The sequence below is a fragment of the Salmo salar genome, chromosome ssa15 (genome assembly GCF_905237065.1).
Source record: "Salmo salar chromosome ssa15, Ssal_v3.1, whole genome shotgun sequence".
NCBI classification, from domain to species: Eukaryota; Metazoa; Chordata; class Actinopteri; order Salmoniformes; family Salmonidae; genus Salmo; species Salmo salar.
The window spans coordinates 40,787,226-40,808,687 of NC_059456.1; the positions used below are offsets into that span (position 1 = coordinate 40,787,226).

A 21,462-nucleotide genomic window follows, 5' to 3' on the forward strand; every position below is an offset into this window, starting at 1 on the left:
TCTCCAGACATCAGATAGTGCCTGTGGCATTTTCCTGTAAAGATTAGAAAACAATGAGTAAAAAAAATTAAAATAAAATTCCATGTACAGATAAATATTTAAGCAGTTAGATTAAACAACTCCTTTGTAAGACAAATGTTTAAAATGAAACATGTATGGAAACAGGTGAATTAACACTCCTCAGTTAGCAGGCTCAAGCAAGCTGAAAACCACATGATAGAAAAAACTAACTAGCAGAAATTGTTAACAAGATAGAAAAGATTTAAACACTAGGCTACTATTTACTAATTAACAAAAATCATGTATGTCATATAAAATATATTCACCCCACCCAGTATTGTAATCAAAGCTTACCAGAAAGCATGTAGTCCTTGGCTCAGACAGTGTAGTAGTGTGGGCTCAATAGCATCTCCTTAGTGTGGAAGGTCTTGAGAATCAGCTGTACATGTGATTGAAGAGTGCACTGCACATGTGATGGAAGAATGCACTGTGCATGCAGAGGGTTGTAATTCCATTGAATTTGGGATAGTTTTTCCAAAATATGCCAGAAGACCTAGAATTGCCTTGTGTATCCCACAAAAAAAGTTTCACTGTTATAAGGTAACTTTTTTGATGAATTTAAGCAAAATTACCAAAATTCCAGGGCTTAACTTTCCATGGAAAATTTCTGAATTCATTCCAGAAGTTTACCGGTAAGTTTCCGACCCTTTGCAACCCTGCATAAGTTCCTTGAATTTTCTTTTGCGGGTGCCTTTTCATTATCTGGATAAACACTTGCAGTTTTTAGCTAACATTACACCAATCAAAGCAGGGGAGCGTGCTGTGAAGCAAAACTTTAGTGGTAAAAATTATTCATCTTGGAGCGATAATTATACCATTTATAAAATGGTCAGATATGCAGTATATATTTCTAATACACACTAGCAAAAAACAAGTGAAAATTGACAAATTATCCAATGGATTATGAAAATGTTCTGGTAAAAAAAGTGACAAAGTGGAATAGCTTTGCAGCTGTTTCTGATTAATGAACAATGCCAGTGAACAAACCCAGTCCTGAAACGAAACGTATGCTGAAGAATTTGTATGTGATATTATAGGAAAAGACACTGCATTCACACGGATTTGCACAAAGTCGGCAGTTCGGATTTGTCACTTCAAGCCCAAGTATATCATACTTTGATTAAAACAATGACTTATTCACTTAAATCATTGTGCAACATCATGGGTAAGTTCTAGGCCATCGTCTTTCAACTCAAACAAGTGGATTTCTACCGGTGTGGGCATTTTAAGTAACCTTCTGTCTTATGTAACAATACCGAATGTAACATATCATGCTCATTTGAGTGCCGTGTATGTTTGTTAACTATGTTACGTTCAGTCTATGAGACCAGCCTAGTTGTCTTAGGTCTCTCTTTATGTAGTGTTGTGTTGTCTCTCTTGTCGGGATGTATGTTTTGTCCTATATTTATATAAATATTTTAATCCCAGCCCCCATCCACGCAGGAGGCATTTTGCCTTTTGGTAGGCCGTCATTGTAAATGAGAATTTGTTCTTAACTGACTTGCCTAGTTAAATAAAGGTTAAATAAAAAGAAAGAAATAATAAATAGTTAAACTGCAAGGGAGCAGATTCTCAGTGCTTGTTAGTGATGGGCATTCCCAGTCTTTTTAGTGAGCCGGATCTTTTGGCTCCGTTTACCTTATAAACGCCTCTTTGTTCAGTAGGCCAGTGCTTTAAAAAATTATGAAAAATATAAACATTCTAATGTAAAGGCTAAAAGGTTGCATACCATTATGCCAGATTGTGAAATGTGAGTTAAAATAAAAAATGTACATGACGAAATGAAATCGCGTGCATAAACACTACCTTTTGCTCCGCAGTGAGGATTTACCATCTTCAGATAATGTTTTTAAATAATATATACATGTAATGTCTCGCGCTCAAAAGGCAGCAGTAGCAGTATGCAAATTAGTGAGTCAAATGAACGGCTCTTTCACAGATGCGATTCGTTTCCCAACAAAAAGAGCCGTTTAAAAAGAGCCTTTCGTTTGCGAACTACCCATCACAAGTGCTTGCGCGCCGCTTACGTGCAGACAGTCCACTTCATGCAGTTGGTCATTTTTGGAGAGGTGTGTTGCGGAGGGGAGTCTTTGACAGATAGAGAATAAACTGTAATAAATATTTTACACTTTGCCTGTTTACGCTCAACATGGACCAAAAAGACACCGAAATGAATGAAAAGGGAGTTACTTCTTCGACCAGTGGAGTTGTGGTCCAAGTAAGAGAGAAGAAAGGACCTTTGCGTGCAGCTATTCCATACATGCCATTCCCAGTAGCTGTATTATGCCTATTTCTCAACACTTTTGTACCTGGTTTAGGTGAGTTTACTCTTTGATGTTGCTACTTTTTAATCACATCATGTGTTGTAGTAAAACTGTCGAAAACGTACAGTGGGCACATATGGCACTGTTTAGAATGTGATACTTGCAATATTTTTGCAAACGTTTTGTTGTCATCAGAACTTCGTTTTTATTATCACTGTATTTTACCGTTACGCACGCCTGGGGTGTATTCATCACGGAAACCGTTTACCGTTTAAGAACCAAATAGATGCAAACAGAGCAAACGGAACGAAACGGGACTTACCAGAATTTGTCCAATAGAAACGCTCGTTTGCGTTTTCCGTTTGGAGTTAACGATTTCTGTTACAAAACGTTTTGTAAGCAACAGAATCGGCGTAATGATTACCGTACACCCCTGATGCATGTGGCGTCGTTGTAATGTTTGCGCAAGGAGAAGAAAACGAGACAGTAAAACTGATAGAAGTGTCTCTTTTGGTAAAGTGTACCACCTCGGGAGTTTGGACAGCATGCTGCGAACCAGTCCCCTGGTGAGATGTCCCCTTCTTTGCCAGTGATGCAAGAGAGGTTATAGCTTTAAACAAAGCAAAATACACATTAGTAATACAAACCCCCAAAAAGCAGGCTTATGGCAACAGTTGTGGCAAACCTTTGGCCAATTTGTCACAAATTTGCTGCATGCTCATATTTTCACATTTAAATGAGTTTTGTGGCAAACTGTTGTAACTTGTGAACTACTGGCAAACAATTCTGGGAAACTTGTGGAGAACATTTTGCAAATTTGCTGCAAACTCTGTATGAATATGCAAATTAGATTCGGTTTTGGTTACTGTGTGTTAACAACATTGAAATTATTTATCTACATTAAGCAAATCACATAACTTACTTCTCAGAGAAAAAAACGAAAACATTAAATGTGGTAAATATACAAAACATTTATCCAATACAACTTTTAATCATCAGCATGGTAATGAAAAAAAGAGCAGACTGGATATTTCTCAAATAAATTGTTTATTTAATGTTTTTATGTAGCTACAACATTTACACGAGAGAAATGTTAAAACTATGGGGATGTTCACCTTAGGATGTTTAAAGGGGCAACTACATAATTATTTACATGAGCCAAGTGATAACTGAGCAATAGATTTCAACCAATGGAAGTTTAAAAGATAATTAACACAATGTTATGAATTAAAGATAAAACGAAATCAAACCCAGTTCAGAACTATTGCCTTTTTAGTGAACTTTGGAGATGGCAGTCCTGTGGAAGTCCTTTGTCCAAAGCTTGTTGAATGCATGCACTGAAACAATCAGAAAACATAAAACAAACAAAATCAGTATACTGAAAGCAATTACTTCATTTTGCTTACACATTTTTGATTTTCCTACCATCCTACCCCTCCCTTTCCTACACACAATCAAGGTACAGTGTTGAATTTTAAATGTATTTGTTTTGCCTGCATTTCAGAAAATACATCACATCAGAGAATTGTCCACAATGTACAATAATATATAAAAAATGTAAATAGCACATTGAAACAAAGCCATATTGTCTAAGTATGTGTTATTTCATAAGATAACAATCAATCCTATCATATGAAATCTTAAAATTGATTTATATTATTTAATGAACCAAACAGTCCAAACATCAGACTAAAGCCTCAGCTGAACTTGATGTGCACACTCAGATTACAATCTGATAAAAACAAAGCATGTGTGCGTGTTACACTGTCCTAAGTGGTATCCACACAGATCTGTCTATCAGACTGTGCCAGAGCAAATCCATAGATATTCACCTTCACTGACTATCTTCAGCTACAGTATCTTAGGTGACAGCACACACATACATATAATGTTCAATATTTGGGTAGAGTCAAAACATTTTTACACAGATAACAAGTGTAAAATATTACTTTTGAAGGTCACTCTACTAAGGACTTGGACTAATGACTGTCATTACTTATAAAGCACTTTTCACAATTTCCAAAATGTAACATTTCTATTTAAAATAAATATTTGTGATAGAATGAAAGCGTAGAGGAATGTGCTTCAGCCCAGCTTGAACAAAAAATGTCATTATATATGTTTATCATACAAATGTTTAAATATATTAAAACAAAGGGGATACCTAGTCAGTTGCACAACTGAATGCATTCTGCATTTAACCCAACCCCTCAATCAGGGAGACACTCATGGCTCATCCATTCATCGATCTATTAAATCACAGGAACACAAACACATCAGCCGGAAGGCTGCGCTTCCTCCTGTCACTTCTCACACTACGTACAAGAGCAGATACTTATCCACTATTGTTCAGTGGAAAAAAAAGACATGCTCACAATCAGTGGTTTAATTTCTTACCGGTACGGGACAAACTCTTTTTTTTATACTACAAAAATGACAGGGTAGTCTACTCTGCTGACACTGAAAGATCAATGAAAACGAAGTTGTTTGATCCATATAATCGGCCTACGAAAAGTGGAGACACAAATAGAAAATGACGACCAACTAACCTGGAGGAGGAAATTATTGTACAAAAACAAACAAAAGTGGCACTGACCCAATGATAAAGACAGTGAATATGCACATTCACCAGGGATATGGCCGATTTTCTCCGCTGGTGCCAATAAGATAGGCTACTCTTCACTCAATTAAGTTAAGAATTTTGATAGCGCAAAGACAGATTGAAGTCTTTTCATTGTCATCTCTTCACAGCAATACCCATTTGCTTTCCAATCAGATTTTCTGTGATTGTATTTTTAAATACTGCGATATGCCTGGCTGGGTCTCTATGCTTTTCACTGACAGTCACAATTCAACAATCATCTTGTTGGTATTTGCAGTGCGCGCTGCCCAAATTGTGGGCCCATCTCAGTGGGTGGATTTAGGTATGGGCGACATGGGCAGCCGCCCAGGGCGGCATCTTGCCGGGGGCGGCATGGGGCGCCCACACAATTTTTTTTGGAATGGTGACATTTGCGTGATCGGTTTTCTATCGCTCATTTGAACGTCACGTCAATGATATCATGTCACCGTGTGGTACTGTGGGTCAATTAACCTTGGGGGGCGGGGGAAGGTTGACCTCAGGTCTCCCCACTGGAAGCCCAAGGTAGGGGATGCAGGGGAACCTATCAAATAGCGCACATCTAGCTTTGTACAGTACTAATACAATTAGTAAAATCAGTCATACTACGAAATGCTACCAAATAAACCACATTTCATTCATAATACTGTGAATATATAGTTTCACAGACATATTGTTGTATTTTTTTCTGGTTTGTGAGAAATGGTAAAGAATAATATAAAACCAGTCTGCACACCACCAAGGTGAATTGGTTTAGTTTTGACTCTTGGTTGACAGTGTTGGGGGGGATGGGTAATGTATTGATGCTCGAGTGCCAAATCAACAAATGGATAAGAAAAGGTCTACACCATCAGGTGCCCAGTTTAGGAAAAAGAGGAAAGAGGAGAAACGCTCAAAAGATAAAGGTATGCAGCTATGTCATCTCTTTATGAGTATAATATTATGCATGTAATGAAATAGACTAACAAACATAAGTGTTATACTAGCCTATGTTGCTTGCTATGCTATTACACATAGGGCGACAATATTCCATTTTCTGTCCAACTAGCTTACATAACATTGGATGTAATTTCACACAGTTTCATCATGATAATGTGTGTAACCTGCAGCAAAACAATTACAACCTAACTAGCACACCATTGATTTGGTTAACTTTCATTGAGGTGACATCATAAAGGTTTTCTTTGATTGTACTGACTAGGTCCTGAGCTCAGTAAGGGGAATTTCCAATGCTGTAGGCTAACTTAAAAGACATCTATATTATGCTAATATTTTGTGATATATTGCATCTTTTGGGGTGTCTTATGCCTAGAATTAGCCAAGGAGGTTGTATGGTTCATTTGGTTCCTATTCTGAAAGTTTGATAAATTGTGCATAATGACATGTATATTTAATTGTGCAACAAATATATTTAGGGTGTCAGACTCATATACTGTATTTCAATGGAAATTCAGGGGCACTTCTGAAATATTTTGGAGCACCCTCTGGCACTGGCCAGGATGAGAAGCCATCTACCTCCTCAGCCACACAGGCCTCTTCAGAAATGATCTCAGAGCCTCAGGATGAGGAACCATCCACCTCCTCAGCCACACAGGCGTCTTCAGAAATGATCTCAGAGCCTCAGGATGAGGAACCATCTACCTCCTCAGCTACACAGGCCTCTTCAGAAATGATCTCAGAGCCTCAGGATGAGGAACCATCCACCTCCTCAGCCACACAGGCGTCTTCAGAAATGATCTCAGAGCCTCAGGATGAGGAACCATCTACCTCCTCAGCTACACAGGCCTCTTCAGAAATGATCTCAGAGCCTCAGGATGAGGAACCATCCACCTCCTCAGCCACACAGGCGTCTTCAGAAATGATCTCAGAGCCTCAGGATGAGGAACCATCCACCTCCTCAGCCACACAGGCCTCTTCAGAAATGATCTCAGAGCCTCAGGATGAGGAACCATCTACCTCCTCAGCCACACAGGCGTCTTCAGAAATGTTGTCTGCTCCTGAGGATGAAGACCCATTCACTTCCACTTCTCCCCAGCAGGATTCTTCAGGTGTGTTTGTGCGCACGTGTGTGTGTGTGTGGGGGGGGGGGGGGTACACGCACGTGTGCATCCCTGCATAACAAACAAAAGAAATAATTTCCCTTTTGCTAAGTTTTACATTTCCATATTGTAGGTAACAATGATGATTTTATTATAACTGGGTGTGTATGTGGGATGTTGCACCACGATGAATGCTGTGTTTACGTGTGTAGTTTACGTGTGTAAACTAATACCCATGTGCTCTCCATTAGAAATGCCTGTAGCAGCATCCCCACCAAATCCTGCTGTTGAGGATGAACCACTGTCTACAGACCCTGCTGACTGGTCTTCAGTTTTGACTGACAGAATTCAGACACAACTAGTTTGCAGAGGACCAAGTGAGGTACCACCTAACTGTGTTCTCCCAAGGAATGAGAGTGATGGAAGAAGTTGCCATCACCAGTATTTCAGGAAGACGTTGGTGAGTGGTGAAAAAAATCCCTAGAAGTTGGTTGGTGTATTCTGAAAGAAACAACAGCCTCTTCTGCTGCAAACTCTTTAAGAATAACATTTATTTAGCAAACTCAGGACTGACAGACTGGAAACATTCAAGTTCTTTGCTGACTTCACATGACAGCAGTCCAGAAAACCAAAACTGCATGAAAACATGTAAAGAACTGGCAATGAGGATCAAAAAAGGGGAAACAATTAATAAGCATGAGATGGCACTTATGGAGGCTGAGAGGATAATATGGACAGAGGTGTTGACATGTCTGATTGCTATTGTGCAGTGTCTGGCAATTAGAAATCTGGCGCTAAGGAGACATTCAGAAACACTGTACTCTCTGTCAAATGGAAATTTCCTCAAAGAGGTTGAACTGATGGCACAATTTGATCCAGTCATGAAAGAGCACCTTAACCGTGTCCAAAAACGGACCTCGAGTCACAGCACCAGCGACCTTGGCCACCAAATACAGAATGAACTCATTGATTTGTTGAGCAGCAAGGTAATTTCAATAATTGTGAGTGACATCAAGCTGGCAAAATTATTCTCTATCATTCTAGATTGCACCTCAGATGTCAGCCACACTGAACAGTGTGATTAGAATTGTCACCGAAGGAGGAGCCCCACATAAAGGAACATTTTATGGGGGTTTTGGAGGCAGAGGAGTCCACGGGCCAACATTTGGCATCACTGATTCTCAAAAGATGGAGCTAAAAATTTGTTTTGGGGACTGCAGATGACAGTCTTATGATAATGAGTCCAACATGAGGCAAAAACAAAAAAGGTATCCAAGCCAGACTCCTGGAAATGAATCCAAGAGCTCTATTTGTGCCATGTTGGGCTCACACATTGAACCTGGTTGTGGCTGATGCTGCCAAAAGTTGTCAATGCCACAGGTTACACAAACTGTACACCTTGTTCTCAGCCTCCACACAGCAATGGGCCATCCTGATAAAACATGTGGACATCACTTTGAAGATGTGGACTGAGACAAGGTGGCAGAGTAAAGTCAAGAGTGTCGAGCCACCGAGGTATCAGACAGCAGCGGTGAGAGAGGCACTGATTGAGGTGAGGGATCAAACCAAAGACCCTGTGATAAAGATTGAGGCCCAGTCCTTGTCAGAGGAGGTTTATATCATACCGCTTCAGCATCTGTACAGTGGTGTGGTATTACATCTTGAGCCAGATCCAACATGTGAGCAAGCTGATGCAGTCTCCCAGTATGCATGTAGATGTTGCAGTCAGTCTTCTCAGAAAGACAAGAGAGAGGTCTCAGCAACTACAGGGCAACAGGTTTTATGACTGCACAAACATCAGCCAAGGATATTTGCGAGGGTATGAATGTAGAGGCCGTTCTACAACAAAAAAGGCTGAGGTCCACAAAGCGGCACTTTTCATACGGATCATTTGATGAGCCTTCGAGTGATGCCCTGAAGAAGCTGGAGGTGACATTTTTCAATGTCGTTGTTGATGCTGCAACCCCAGCCCTTCAGGAAAGATTTTCCACATTGGAAAGTGTGGGAGAGAAGTTTGGAGTGCTGTCAACTTTCCAACGTCTCTTAAATGAGGAGCTGACAGAACAATGTGAGGCCCTTAGTATGACACTGCACTATAAAGAACACTTGAATCGTAGAGAGCTTGCACAGGAACTGAAGAACTTGCCTGACTTGCCATTAGTGGTGTAACGGACAGTAGTTGATCCGTGATCCGTACGGATCACCCTCCACGGTTCGACACACATGTGAACCGCGGATCATTTGCAAAGTTTAATTATCATGTTGTGCAATACAGTTTTACTGCCGCTGTTACTTTTTAAAGTAATAATTCCCTAAATCTCGCTGCAGAGTAGCAGTGAAAAGATAAAGACAAGACAGATGCGTGCTGTGTTTTACTCTGAAGCCAGAAGGTTGACTTGATTATTTTTTTAAATCAGTTGTGTGTACTGTTCACGTGAACGGGGCATGTTGAATCCGAACGAATCAATCCTGCTCGGGTTGCAAAGAAGAAAAAAGAGCAGTGACAGACATGGCTAGTGGAGGATCTGAAGAACTGGAAAAGCCTCCCGCTTCATTTAAGTCTCATCTATGGGAGCATTTTGGCTTCCCTGTCAAATATGATGACAGAAGGGTGGTGGACAACACCATTACGGTGTGTAGGCATTGTGCCACAAGAAAGCCATATGATCATGGAAATACATGGAGCATGGCCACACATTTAAAGCGTCATCACCCTGGTGTGTCAATGACGGGAGCCAACTCAGCCAAGAGACAACTTCTCACCGTGGCATTTAAGCCCTTTGCTGCAGAATCAGACTGGGCTAAAGCCATCACCAAATCTATTGGGATGTTTATCGCTGTAGACATGAGGCCATACTTTGTTGTGGAAAACAAAGGGTTTAAAAATATGGTGTAAGTGCTTAAGCCACGCTACGAAATCCCCTCACTCACCCACTTCAGTATGAAGATCGTGCCAGATCTTTATGAAGGAAAAGGTCAAAATTATCGACCAATTATCCAAGACATCCTATGTTGCCCTCACCACAGACGGGTGGACCTCCAGGGCAACGGAAAGCTACATGACTGTGACTGCTCACTACACCACAGAGGAGTGGGAGATGTGAAGTCCGGTGCTATAGACACTCCCCCTCTATGAGAGTCACACAGGCACAAATCTGGTGCAGGTACTGCTAGGAGCAGTAGCAGAGTGGAAGCTAGAGAGGCCCAATAGCAATATCCCAATCGCCACAGATAATGCCAAGAACCAAGTAAATGCAGTGGACTGGGGATACAGATAGCTTGCTTTGCACATGTGATCCATTTAGCATCCCAAAGGGGAATCTCAGTGAACCAGATGGACCGCCTCCTTGGGAGAATCAGGAAGGTGGTTTCCTTTTTCCACCGAAGCACAACAGCCGCTCATGTGCTTAAGATCAAGCAAGAAATGCTACAGCTACCGACCCACAAGCTCATACACCATGTCACAACAAGATGGAACTCCACTTATGACATATAGGAGCGCTATCTTGAGCAGTAGGCAGCTGTATACTCTGCACTGACAGACAAGACCCTGAAAAAATATAAAGACATCGTCACCTTGTCTGATGACGTGAAAGTGGCAGAGGAGGTCCTCCAGGTGCTCAAACCCATCAACAGTTACAACCCTATTGAGCACTGAAACTGCACTGTCTGTGTCCATGATCCTACCTCTGAAAACAAGGATTCAACAATCCAAGGCCCCAAGTGAGGAAGACTGCACCATCACTAGAGATGTCAAGGCTGCCATTAGGGAGGACATGAACCCCAGATACCCCCCTAATGTACAGGACTACCTTCACAGATCTACTGCACTGGATACAAGGTTCAAGTCCCTGTCTGTTCAAGTCCCTGTCTCACCTAGACCCTGCCCTACGCCGGAGGACATACAGATCTCACCACTGAGACTGTGGCCACTGAAGAGGTAAAAAAAAAAAAGACTGAATTACTTAAATAATACATATACTGAAGTCTAATCTTAGTCTATGAAATTGCTATTAGAATCATCCATTTATGAAAATAAATAATTAGTTAGATTAATAGATCAAGCCACAGAGCTGACAGGAGCAGACTCGGAGGCATCTCCTCCACAAAATAATTTGGCCATGAAGGAGCTTTTAGGGGAGACCTTTGCAAGCAAGGACACAGATAAGATGTTTGCCAACACCATCAAACAGGAGGTGACATCCTACAAGGCAGCAAGCGGCATTCCAGTGGATGGTGATCCACCGGCATGGTGGAAAAGCAATGAGTGTAAAGACCCTCACATTGCCATGATGGCAAGACGCTACCTGGCTGTGCCTGGCACTTCAGTTCCTAGCGAGAGGGTGTTCTCCACGACAGGGAACATAGTGATTGCAGAGGTCTACCCTCTCCCCAGATATCCTCATCTTTTTGAAAAATAATTTGAAGTTAAGCTAAGGTCTGCCATGCTTTCTTTTGATGATGTGGACACAGGCAATTTCTTCATTCACTATTGTTCAAAAGAAATATCAAGGCACAAGACGAGACCCAAATGCAGATGGTTGGAGTTTAAGATGTTTAATAAATCCAAAAGGAATAGGCAAGAGAATGGTCGTGGACAGGCAAAAGGTCATAACCAGATCAGAGTCCAGGAGGTACAGAGGGGCAGGCAGGCTCGAGGTCAGGGCAGGCGGGTACAGAGTCCAGAAACAGGCAAGGGTAAAAACCAGGAGGACTAGAAAAAGGAGAAAAGGAAAAGCAGGGAAAAACTGCTGGTAGACTTGGACATACAAGACAAACTGGCACAGAGAGACAGGAAACACAGGGATAAATACACTGGGGAAAACAAGCGACACCTGGAGGGGGTGGAGACAATAACGAGGACAGGTGAAATAAATCAGGGTGTGACAGGAAGAAGGTATCATTCCTCATATTGCACTTCAATTTCACAATTGAGTATTGAATATTTTATTTGAAGGTTTTGTTTAAACATTGAAAAGTTCCTTGTTTTAAGTGTTATTTAAGTAATAAATGGAAAGCAAAGTTATATTTGTCTCCCTTTTTTTCTGATCCGGAAAAATTATCCGATCCGTAACTCAAAATTGTGATCCGATCCGAACCATGAGTGTTCTGATCCGTTGCACCACTACTTGCCATCGAAGACCATGACCCTGTTCGAGCTGCTGATATTTATACACGAAAGGGAGCTCTTAGAAATGTATCCAAATTTGTGGACTGCTCTCAGAATTTGTCTTACTCTTCCAGTGACCGTAGCTGTAACGCCCTGGCCATAGAGAGGGGTTTTTGTTCTCTATTTTGGTTAGGCCAGGGTGTTACATGGGTGGGCGTTCTGTGTTTATTTTTCTATGTTGGTTTGTTTCTTTGGTTGGCCGTGTGTGGCTCCCAATCAGGAACAGCTGTAGTTTGTTGTTGCTGATTGGGAGTCATAAATAGGCAGCCTGTTTTTCCTTTGGGGTTTGTGTGTGATTGTTTTCTGTTTAGAGTTTTTCCTGACAGGACTGTTTTGCTGTCGTCTTTGGTTTATTTTTGTAAAGTGTTCTCTTGTTTCATTCAATTTCTAAGATAAACACACATCCTCTGCTGCACCTTGGTCTCATTACGACGACGGTCATTACAGAATCACCCACCAAAAAACGGACCAAGCAGCGGAGGAAGGAGAAGCACCAGGAGAGGAGCTATCGGGAGTCGTGGAAATGGGAGGAGTTGCTGGACGGTAAAGGACCATGGGCTCAAGCTGGGGAGTATCGCCGCCCGCAGTGGGAGATCGAGGCAGCGATAGCTGAGAGGCGCTGGTATGAGGCAAGGGAGCGCAACAGGCACGGGGAGTGTGGCAGAGTCAGGTTGGAGACCTGAGCCAACTCCCCATGCTTACAGGAGGCAGCGCAGTACTGGTCAGGCACCGTGTTATGCGGTAAAGCGCACGGTGTCCCCAGTACGCGTTGATAGCCCGGAGCGCTACATGCCAGCCCGCCGCAAGTGCTATGCGAGAGTGGGCATCGAGCCAGGTCGGAGTGTTCCAGCTCAGCGCATCTGGTCTCCGGTGCGCTGTCTCGGTCCAGGCTATCCTGCACCGGCGCTGCGCACTGTGTCTCCGGGGTGCTGGGAGGGCTCAGTTCAGCCTATGCCTGCGCTCCGCCCGGGCATTCAGCCTGGAATTTGGGTGGCAAGCCTATGCACCAGAACTCCTCCTCGGACCAGGCCTCCAGTGGGTCTCTCCAGCCTGGTCTATCCTGTGCCTCCTCCCAGGACCAGGCCTCCAGTGGGTCGCTCCAGCCTGGTTTATCCTGTGCCTCCTCCAAGGACCAGTCCTCCAGTGAGTCTCTCCAGCCTGGTCTATCCTGTGCCTCCTCCCAGGACCAGGTCTCCTGCGGGTCTCCCCAGCCTGGTGAGTCCTGTGCCTGCGCCCAGAGCCAGGCCTCCTGCATGTCTCCCCAGCCTGGTGAATCCTGGGCCAGAGTCGCCCGCCAGTCCGGAGCCGCAGCCAGAGTCGCCCGCCAGTCCGGAGCCGCAGCCAGAGTCGCGCGCCAGTCCGGAGCCGCAGCCAGAGTCGCCCGCCAGTCCGGAGCCGCAGCCAGAGTCGCCCGCCAGTCCGGAGCCGCAGCCAGAGTCGCCCGCCAGCCGGGCACAGCCAGAAACGCCCGCCAGCCGGGCGCAGCCAGAAACGCCCGCCAGCCGGGCGCAGCCAGGGTTGCCCACCAGTCCTCCGGCGCAGCTAGGGGTGCCACCTAAGTGGGCTAAGCCAAGGGTGGAGCGGGGTCCATGTCCCGCACCAGAGCCGCCGCTGTAGGAGGGCCCACCCAGACCCTCCCCTTCAGAGTCAGGTTTTGCGGCCGGAGTCCGCAACTTTGGGGGGGGGGGGTACTGTAACGCCCTGGCCATAGAGAGTGGTTTTTGTTCTCTATTTTGGTTAGGCCAGGGTGTTACATGGGTGGGCGTTCTATGTTGGTTTGTTTCTTTGGTTGGCCGTGTGTGGCTCCCAATCAGGAACAGCTGTAGTTTGTTGTTGCTGATTGGGAGTCATACATAGGCAGCCTGTTTTTCCTTTGGGGTTTGTGGGTGATTGTTTTCTGTTTAGAGTTTTTCCTGACAGGACTGTTTTGCTGTCGTCTTTGGTTTATTTTTGTAAAGTGTTCTCTTGTTTCATTAAATTTCTAAGATGAACACACATCCTCCGCTGCACCTTGGTCTCATTACGACGACGGTCGTTACAGTAGCTGAAGCAGAGAGGAGCTTTTCAAAGCTCATCAAATTCTACCTGAGGTCCACCATGTCACAGGAATGCCTTAGTGGCCTTGCTGTCATTAGTATTAACCATGCAATTGCTGGGCAGATTTCTAATGATGATGTAATTGATGACTTTGCATCAAGGAAGGCAAGAAAGGTCAGGGTTTAGATGGCAGTTGTGCAATTTAGTTTGTGTGTTTCTTGTTTGAAGTGCAATAGTGTAATACACAGGTTCTCTTCTTTATAAGTGTGTTATTCTATTTGTGTGATATAGGATTCGTGCAATTTTGTTTTATTTGTGTTTTTTGTTAGCAATTGGGAAATAGTGTATTAATTTTTATTCTGGCGGGGGGGCGGTTGTAGCTTGTATGGCACAGGGAGCCATACTTTCACCCCTGCTCTCAACAGTCTAACTGCGGGGGATCCTAGTAGCCTTTAGTTTTTTGGGCATGTTGTATTCATTGTGATAGGCTCACGTTTTACCGGTACAGTATACCCCCACTATTTATTTTACTGGACACCGTACCGTGCCGGACCATACTTTCACCCCTGCTCTCAACAGTCTAACTGCGGGTGATTCTGTTCCTGATATACTGTGGTCTGTATAAAAGTTGATATCAAACACATAATAGGACTAGAAACACACATCCAGTGCCCCAAGCAATGTACCTTGCTCCAATGCCTGTCCACTAATGACTGTAAACACCTGTGAGCAGAGACAATTGTCCCCAAGAGCTAACACAAATGGGTAGGGTCTGGTCACCTCCGCCTGGTGCAGTTAATCAACCATGTTGGTCCCATCCTGTTAGATAGAAATCATTAGATTTTAGAATATGAGGACTTGTGCAAAGCTTGGAGACACACTGACAATGCCATCTCACACTATTTACACTTCAACATCAATATAAACACCCAATCCCTGTTTGATGCCTACATCTTCCATTCATTTGGGGCTTAGGCTCATAGGTTCAATTACAGAACAATGTCTTGGAGTGTGCATTTAACCAATTTTGGAATGCTGTTCCTTTCATTCAAGGTTTACAAATGCTATCATCTAATTTCACCATCTATCTCCCAATGCCTACTATTTAAACTTACAGGCCGCAAGTCAATGAAGGACGTTCTGATCTCTTCGAAGCTGGGTCGGAATGTCTTTCTGCCAGACTTACAGACTGGTGATGGAAGGAGCACTTGCAGAAGTCTTAAAGCGATGTCACCTTGTGTATCTGGAGAGAAGAATGTTTAGTGAATAACTTGATTGTTTCAGGCTAAAAATGAATGAGTATCTGAGACTCCACCAGCAGGGTCATTTCTAACTATACCTGCACTTCAAAGAGAAGGTCTTGGGCCTGGTTCTCTCAGCTGGCAAAGCAATGTTTTTTGTCCTTGAAGACAGCGATCCAGTTCTCAGTGAGTTTCCCCGAGGCATTGAAGCAATTAGTTTTTCATTGCAGTTCATCATTAGTCTGGCTAACACCTAACTTTCAAAGTCCTCCTGAATTCAGTCTGGAATGGCTCTTTGATGTTTTCGGCTCAATGCGACAATAATGAAGGGGGCTGTGCTTTTACTGGTTGGCTCTCCTCTGTGTCTTTCTCAATCAAACCCGAACGCCGCCCCCTTGTATTACAATGGTAGGATATTCAAATCCAAACAATGGGAGAACTCAACCCAAGGAAAAAAAAACATTTGAGAAAACCAATCAGACCCTGTCGCACAATTTATGAGTGCCTTAACAAACAGCCTCCTCTCCCTGCGCTGAGACCCGTGGGTCACCTCAGCCAGGCTAGTAAATCACAGCAAACAGAATCAAATTCAAGTCTGTTTTTGTAAACAATTAAACCCACCATGCCTGGAGTATCCAACAGACGCGAATACTCTCAAACTATTTCGACTGTCTTGGCCCCATTCTGTCTGGTCCTCTGAGCCCACTGGATCGCAGTCTACTTCATGTAATCTGCAATTTTGTTTGTAAGCTAAAGGTTGTTCTTCAACCACACAGTCATCTGGGTTGTCCTCTCACATTTGACTCTGTTGTGAGTACAAAGTATTCAATCAATTAAAAATTCCTTTAACAGTCAGTTTTCAAAATAAACAACAATGCTTTTAACATGTACCTGGCAAGACCCGGCTAAAGCTTTGTGTCGCTTGGTGTGTCCACAGTCCTATCTATTCACGTGTGTCCCGAGGACCTTCCCTCTTGCATAAAAAAAGGTGGCATTTACAGAATATTCACTGCGTGTAAGTCTTTCATATTCTTCCACTCTAGCCATTACCATGAACCCGTCCTCCCCAATTAAGGTCCAACCAACCTCCTGTGGTTTCCTGGTCTATCTCCACCGCTGCAAAAGAGAAAGGGGGTACCTAGTCAGTTGCACAACTGAATGCATTTAACCGAAATGTGTCTTCCGCATTTAACCCCTCTGAATAAGAGATGGGGGTTGGGGGGCTGCCTTAATCGACATCCATGTCTTCGGCACCCGGGGAGCAGTTGTTGTTGTTGGGGGTTAACTGCCTTGCTCAAGGGGCAGAACAGCAGATTCTTCCACCTTACTGGCGCAGGGTTTTGAACCAGCAACCTTTCGGTTACTGGCCCAACGCTCTTAAATGCTAGGCTATAGGACATAGTTTCACCCACATTTCTAAATGACATACTTTGAGGAGTGAAGGGTTGATAAGACAGGTCAAATGTTTGAACAAAGGCAAGGGAGTGAATTACTTAGCAAAATGAACAGGGGCGGCAGTAACTTTGAGGTTAGAAAGACAGGCTGATTACCGGCAGGTTATCGGTTCGAACCCCTAGCTGCATACGGGAAAATCTGCAGGGAGTGAATCGGCTGCCAAAGAATTACCAGCTACAGTATCTCTGTATACTACCTACTGCTGTTGTGCCCTTGAGCAAGGCACTTTAAGTGCCCATGTGCTGCTCCCAGCCTGTGATGTGTGTTGTGTCAGGTTGGTCACTGTAACAGAATATTTGTGCAAATTACCAATAAAGCAAGTATGATAAAATGAAGGCCAGACTATCCCCCTATTTCAGTTTTACTTACCCTCAAACCTTGGAATCAAAGAAGCTATGTTACACACATTCATCATATTCTTTACAAAGCTGTCCATTGGCCTTGACCTCTGCATTTAAGTACAGAAATAAAGCTGCCACTGTCAGTAGCTACATTAACGCTAGCTAACTCTAACAATCAATCCCCATGCAAGCATGAGATAAGCCTGCCAAATAGCTTGGCTAAATTAACGCAGATGGGGAATAACTTAAATCTAGCTATGGTAACTTAGCTAGCCAGCTAACTTAGCCAACGTTAGCTAACGAGTGAAACAGTGAACGGCAGTCCAGAAGAAGTGTCAGATTTAGCTCGCTATGGTAGTAGCTAAGGTAGTTAGTTAGCTATGCTACCATTACAGACACAGGCATAATTAGCTAGCTATCCACATGTAGACAAGAATCGTACATTTAGCTATGTATTTTCCGTGACAACATTCCAATAAGCTAGTGTCATGAGCATTGTGCCATGGCTAATGAGCTAGCTACTAGACGTTACCACAGCCAGCGATATTAGCACAGAAAATGGCTAACTAGCTCAAGCTAACATTAGCTAGCTACCTAATTATGACAGGACAACCTATTTAACCTGAATGACTATAAACGTTTGTTACTTACCGTTCACAGTTTTCAGTCTGCCAGACACATTTCTCTGTCCTCAGTTTGATTGAAGGCCTCAATCTGTATTTTTGCCTTGTAACTGATTGCTTCTAGAATGAGAGAAGGAACAACATGATCAAGATGAGCTAGCTGCTATTAGTTTAAAGAAATTAAAGATCTAATTGTGACAAAGAATTAATGTATGGGCTACATTTGAGAATACATGCATTTGCTTACCTTCTCAATCTTGAAGACAATACACAAATTTATCACAAACAAGTGTTATGAGTGATTACACCACAAACATATTTCCAGGGTGTTGATGCATCCTCCTCACAGCCTCTTCCAACACCACAGGTAGGGAAAGGGTACTGCAGAAGGGCTGCCTTAGCTGCTCTGCTAGCTAACATGCTACTGAACCGTGACAGTAGTATATTGACATGTGTATTGGTATAAAGACAGCAATGTATTCACCTAAGAGAATAAGAATAAAGGGAAATCATTAATTAGCCAGCTACCCATCACATTAATTGTGCAAAAATATGATAGCTAGCTAGTAAGTGTACTCACAGCATGGACATGCACTCAGAGCATGGGCGGACCAGCTGGCAAGTGTCTTCACTGACATGTTCAACCTCTCCCTGACAGAGTCTGTAATACCTACATGTTTCAAGCAGACCACCATAGTCCCTGTGTCCAAGAACACCAAGGTAACCTGCCTAAATGACTACTGCCCCGTAGCACTCATGTCTGTAGCCATGACCCCGGAAATCCTAGACCCACTCTAATACCGCCCCAACAGATCCACAGATGACGCAATCTCAATTGCACTCCACACTGCCATTTCCCAGAATTCTGTTCATTGACTACAGCTCAGCTTTCAACAACATAGTGCCCCCAAAGCTCATCACTAAGCTAAGGACCCAGGGACTGTACACCACCCTCTGCAACTGGATCCAGGACCCCCAGGTGGTAAGAGTAGGCAACAACACATCTGCTACGCTGATCCTCAACACAGGGGCCCCAGAGAGGTGTGTGCTTAGTCCCCTCCTCTACTCCCTGTTCACCCACAACTGTGTGGCCAAGCACGACTCCAACACCATCATTAAGTTTGCCGACGACACAACGGTGCTGATCACCGACAACGATGAGACAGTCTATAGGGTGGAGGTCAAAGACCTGGCAGTGTGGTGCCAGGACAGCAACCTCTCCCTCAGCATAAGCAAGACAAAGGAGCTGATCGTGGACAAAAGAGCTTCAAGTTCCTTGGTGTCCACATCACCAACAAACTATCATGGTCCAAACACACCAGAACAGTCGTGAAGAGGGCACAACACCTATTCCCCCTCAGGAGACCGAAAAGATTTGGCATGGGTCCCCAGATCCTCAAAAAGTTATACAGCTGCACCATCAAGAGCATAATGACTGGTTGCATCACCGCCTGGTATGGCAACTACTCGGCATCTGACTGTAAGGCGCTACAGAGGGTGGTGCGTACGGCCCAGTACATCACCGGGGCCAAGCTTCCTCCCATCCTGGACCTCTATACCAGGTGGTGTCAGAGGAAGGACCTAGAAATGTTCAAAGACTCCAGCCACCATAGTCATAGACGGTTCTCTCTGCTACCGCACGGCAAGCGGTACCGGAGCACCAAGTCTAGGTCCAAAAGGCTTCCTTAACAGGTTCTACCCACAAGCCATAAGACTGCTGAATAATTAATCAAATAGCTGCCCGGATTGCATTGACCCCCTTTATTTATTTTTTACGCTGCTGCTACTCGCTGTTTATTATCTATGCATAGTCACTTTACCCCTACCTACATGTACATACTACCTCAATTACCTCGACTAACCTGTACCCCCGCACATTGACTCGGTATCAGTACCCCCTGTATATAGCCCTGTTATTGTTATTTTATTGTGTTACTTTTCTTACTTACATTTATTTAGTAAATATTTCCTTAACTTTTATTTTCTTAAAACTGCACTGTTGGTTAAGGGCTTGTAAGTAAGCGTTTCACGTTAAGGTTTTCACCTGTTGTATTCGGCGCATGTGACAAATAACATTTGATATGATCTTTTGTGGCACGTCAGATTGAAACCGGAATTAACAAAATGTTTTTCACCCTATCCCAAAAAACATGATATTGCTAACTAGGCATCATTTAGCTAATAAAATGTTAAAGTTGATTTAGAAGCTTAATTAATAAGTTACACACCCACTGGACAGCTTTGTTAGGTAGCAAGCTAGATAGCTTGGTTTCCGTTTTCCAACAGATTTCTAATCCCCTTGATTGGTCATCAGTAGTGATGGGTCGTTCGCGTACGAGTCGGCTCTAAGAGTCGGCTCTTGTAGATGAACGTTGGGAGCTGGCTTGCATATCAGAAGAGCCGAATCTATTTATAAATATATATAAAAAATAAGATATGAATGATCAAAAGATTTAAATGAATAGAATTAACTAATTCAAAGAACGAAAAAATAATAATGGCCTAAATGCTCAAGCGCACACACATTCGTTCTGACTGTCTGCTCAGACTAACAGCCTCACCTGTTGTTCCTGCTAGTGATAGTGTTGGAGCCAGCATTTCCACATGTGGAGATGTATCCACGCAGTCAAGTAGGCCTACTCCGTGACCCACAGCAACGCAGTCTTCTATGGACCAGTTTATGCCAAAGTCTATGTCTGTAGCAAAAGAAGGCCAAATTGATATTCCATTGGCTAAAATGATTGCCACCGATTTCCAGCTATTTCCAATCGTGGAGGACATAGGTTTTAGAAGGTTATAAATAGTCTAAATCCAATGTACACAATTCCAAGCAGGAAAACCCTTTCAAAATCACTTATTCAACAACTGTACAAGAGCACACAGGCTTCAGAGTGGGAAAGAGTCCAAAAAGCTACTGCAGTTTGCCTTACCACTGACTGCTGGACATCAAGGGTAACCACTTCTTACATGTCAGTTACATGTTACTTCATTGAAGATTTTTTGATGTCTAGCTGTCTTCTGGACTGCTTTGAATTCAGTGACAGAGAACTTGGCAGAGGAACTGTTGAGAGTGGCCAGAGAATGGCAAGTAGATGGAAAAGTGGTCTGTTGTGTTAGCGACAGTGCAGCTAACATAACCAAAGCCATGAAAATGTTTAAATGGACCCATCATCCATGTCTTGCCCTCACAATCAACCTGATTGTAAGAGATGCTTTGAAGGTGATGAAGCCCACTGTGGACAAAGTGAAAGCAGCTGTGGAATATATCCACAGGAGCACACTAGGTGCTGAAAAACTAAAGTCTACACAACGCCAGATGGGGATGACTGAGCTGAGGCCTAAACAAGACTGCACTACAAGATGGAATTCAACATTTTTCTTGAGTCAAAGGATGCCATCATCTCTACCCTGACCATTGTCAATGCACCTGTTGATGCCCAAGAGGAATTGGAGGTGGTGGAGGAGGTGTGCAGAGTCTTGGAATCCTTTGAGCAGGTCACTGTGGAGATCAGTGGAGAGAGCAGTAAGCAGTTATTACTACATCATTATTTAATCCAGTATTATATATGTATATGAGCAGTAGATGAGAATGTAGTATCAGTAGACAAAACA

General features: G+C 43.4%; 1 protein-coding gene across 1 annotated transcript in view; it reads left to right on the plus strand.

The window, feature by feature from the left end:
- The first annotated feature begins 2,077 nt into the window (after positions 1 to 2,077).
- The window catches only part of LOC106571431 (protein stum homolog), a 37,603-nt gene continuing 18,218 nt past the window's right edge, over positions 2,078 to 21,462 (plus strand). The window contains exon 1 of the mRNA XM_014144521.2: positions 2,078 to 2,378. Within this exon, the coding sequence (XP_013999996.1) occupies positions 2,210 to 2,378 (169 nt within the window). The 5' untranslated portion in view covers positions 2,078 to 2,209. The remainder of the gene's footprint in view (positions 2,379 to 21,462) is intronic.